The sequence below is a fragment of the Olea europaea genome, unplaced genomic scaffold, assembly GCF_002742605.1.
Source record: "Olea europaea var. sylvestris unplaced genomic scaffold, O_europaea_v1 scaffold32328, whole genome shotgun sequence".
NCBI classification, from domain to species: Eukaryota; Viridiplantae; Streptophyta; class Magnoliopsida; order Lamiales; family Oleaceae; genus Olea; species Olea europaea.
This window is the reverse complement of record NW_019251194.1, coordinates 1-1,282: the sequence shown is the minus strand read 5'-3', so window position 1 is coordinate 1,282 and position 1,282 is coordinate 1. Positions and strand designations below refer to the sequence as shown.

The following is a 1,282-nucleotide window of genomic DNA, read 5'->3' as shown; positions in this document are numbered from 1 at the left end:
TCAATGCAATGCCTGCCTTCAAGATTGTATCTCGAATTTCCCGGCATGTTGTGATCTTAATCAAGGAGCAAGAGTAAATTTCGCCAGCTGTAAAATAAGGTATGAGATGTACCACTTTTATAATTCTACTTTGGCCCCTGCACCAGCACCAACACTGCCTAATCGACCCCCGCCTACAACCAATGAAGGTAGCATCCTCACTCTTAAACAGTAGCCTTATGATTAACTAATAAAACAGCATATGCAATACAGAAAAAAATGAAACCATACAAAATTTTAATTTTCTGGTTCTAATTCAAAGGTACAAAATCTGTACCAATTTTCGTGTTTTGGGTGCAGGAAATGGGGGAATGTCAAGACAGGTTATTATTGCGAGAGTTTTTCCAACTGTTGTTTCCTTATTGATTTTCTTCATAGGCTGCTTCCTTTTGACAAGGAGAGCAAAGCAGAGACGTTATGATGCTGTCGAGGAGGAAAACGGTAAGATATGAGGATCCAAAAGGCAGAGTAGAGCATAAAAAATATCCTTTTGATCTAGTTTAATTTCTGAATATGTTCACTGTTCAGATTCTGTGTTGAATCTATCTCATCCAAAACGAAAAGCCTACCGCATATAATGGTGGTTACGAGACTTGAAATCATGTTCACTCCAAACTAAAAATGAAATTTTTTATGATGATTCGCTATTTGTGTGTAGACGAAGGAAATGATATTTCGATAATTGAATCCTTGCAATATGATTTGAACACTGTTGAGCTTGCTACCAACAACTTTTCTCCTAATAACAAGATTGGTGAAGGTGGATTTGGAAGTGTTTACAAGGTAAAGAAATACAATTCGAAGTATGCTAGTATACGATAACGCATAATTCTAGGTCATTATCCCCTTTCATCAACAATTTTCAGGATTATTTTTATACACATGGTTTATTTGGTAAGTTGGAGAAGTATCTGACAATATTGAAGAACAAAAACGAGCCAAAATTTCATTTATTATACTGTCTAACACTATGTCACAAATATGGTTGTAGGGTACTTTTCCGAATGGACAAGAAATAGCTGTAAAGAGACTTTCTAAAAATTCAAGGCAAGGTGCTAAGGAATTTAAGAATGAAGTTGTTCTTGTTGCCAAGCTTCAACACAGAAATCTAGTAAGACTACTTGGATTTTGCTTAGAAGAAGAAGAAAAGATACTCATCTACGAATTCGTGCCCAATAAAAGCCTCGATTACTTTCTATTTGGTTAGCAACAATCTTGATTTATTTACCTTTCTACATCATCT

The 1,282-nt window shown here is 35.5% G+C and overlaps 1 protein-coding gene across 1 annotated transcript; it reads left to right on the top strand.

The window, feature by feature from the left end:
- Positions 1 to 8: 8 nt before the first annotated feature.
- On the top strand, positions 9 to 1,276 carry LOC111385631 (cysteine-rich receptor-like protein kinase 10). Its single transcript, XM_023010043.1, has 4 exons — positions 9 to 188; positions 340 to 480; positions 698 to 822; positions 1,031 to 1,276. Exons 1-4 carry the CDS (start codon positions 107 to 109, stop codon positions 1,244 to 1,246), a joined length of 564 nt encoding a protein of 187 aa, XP_022865811.1. The 5' UTR covers positions 9 to 106; the 3' UTR covers positions 1,247 to 1,276.
- Positions 1,277 to 1,282: the final 6 nt, after the last annotated feature.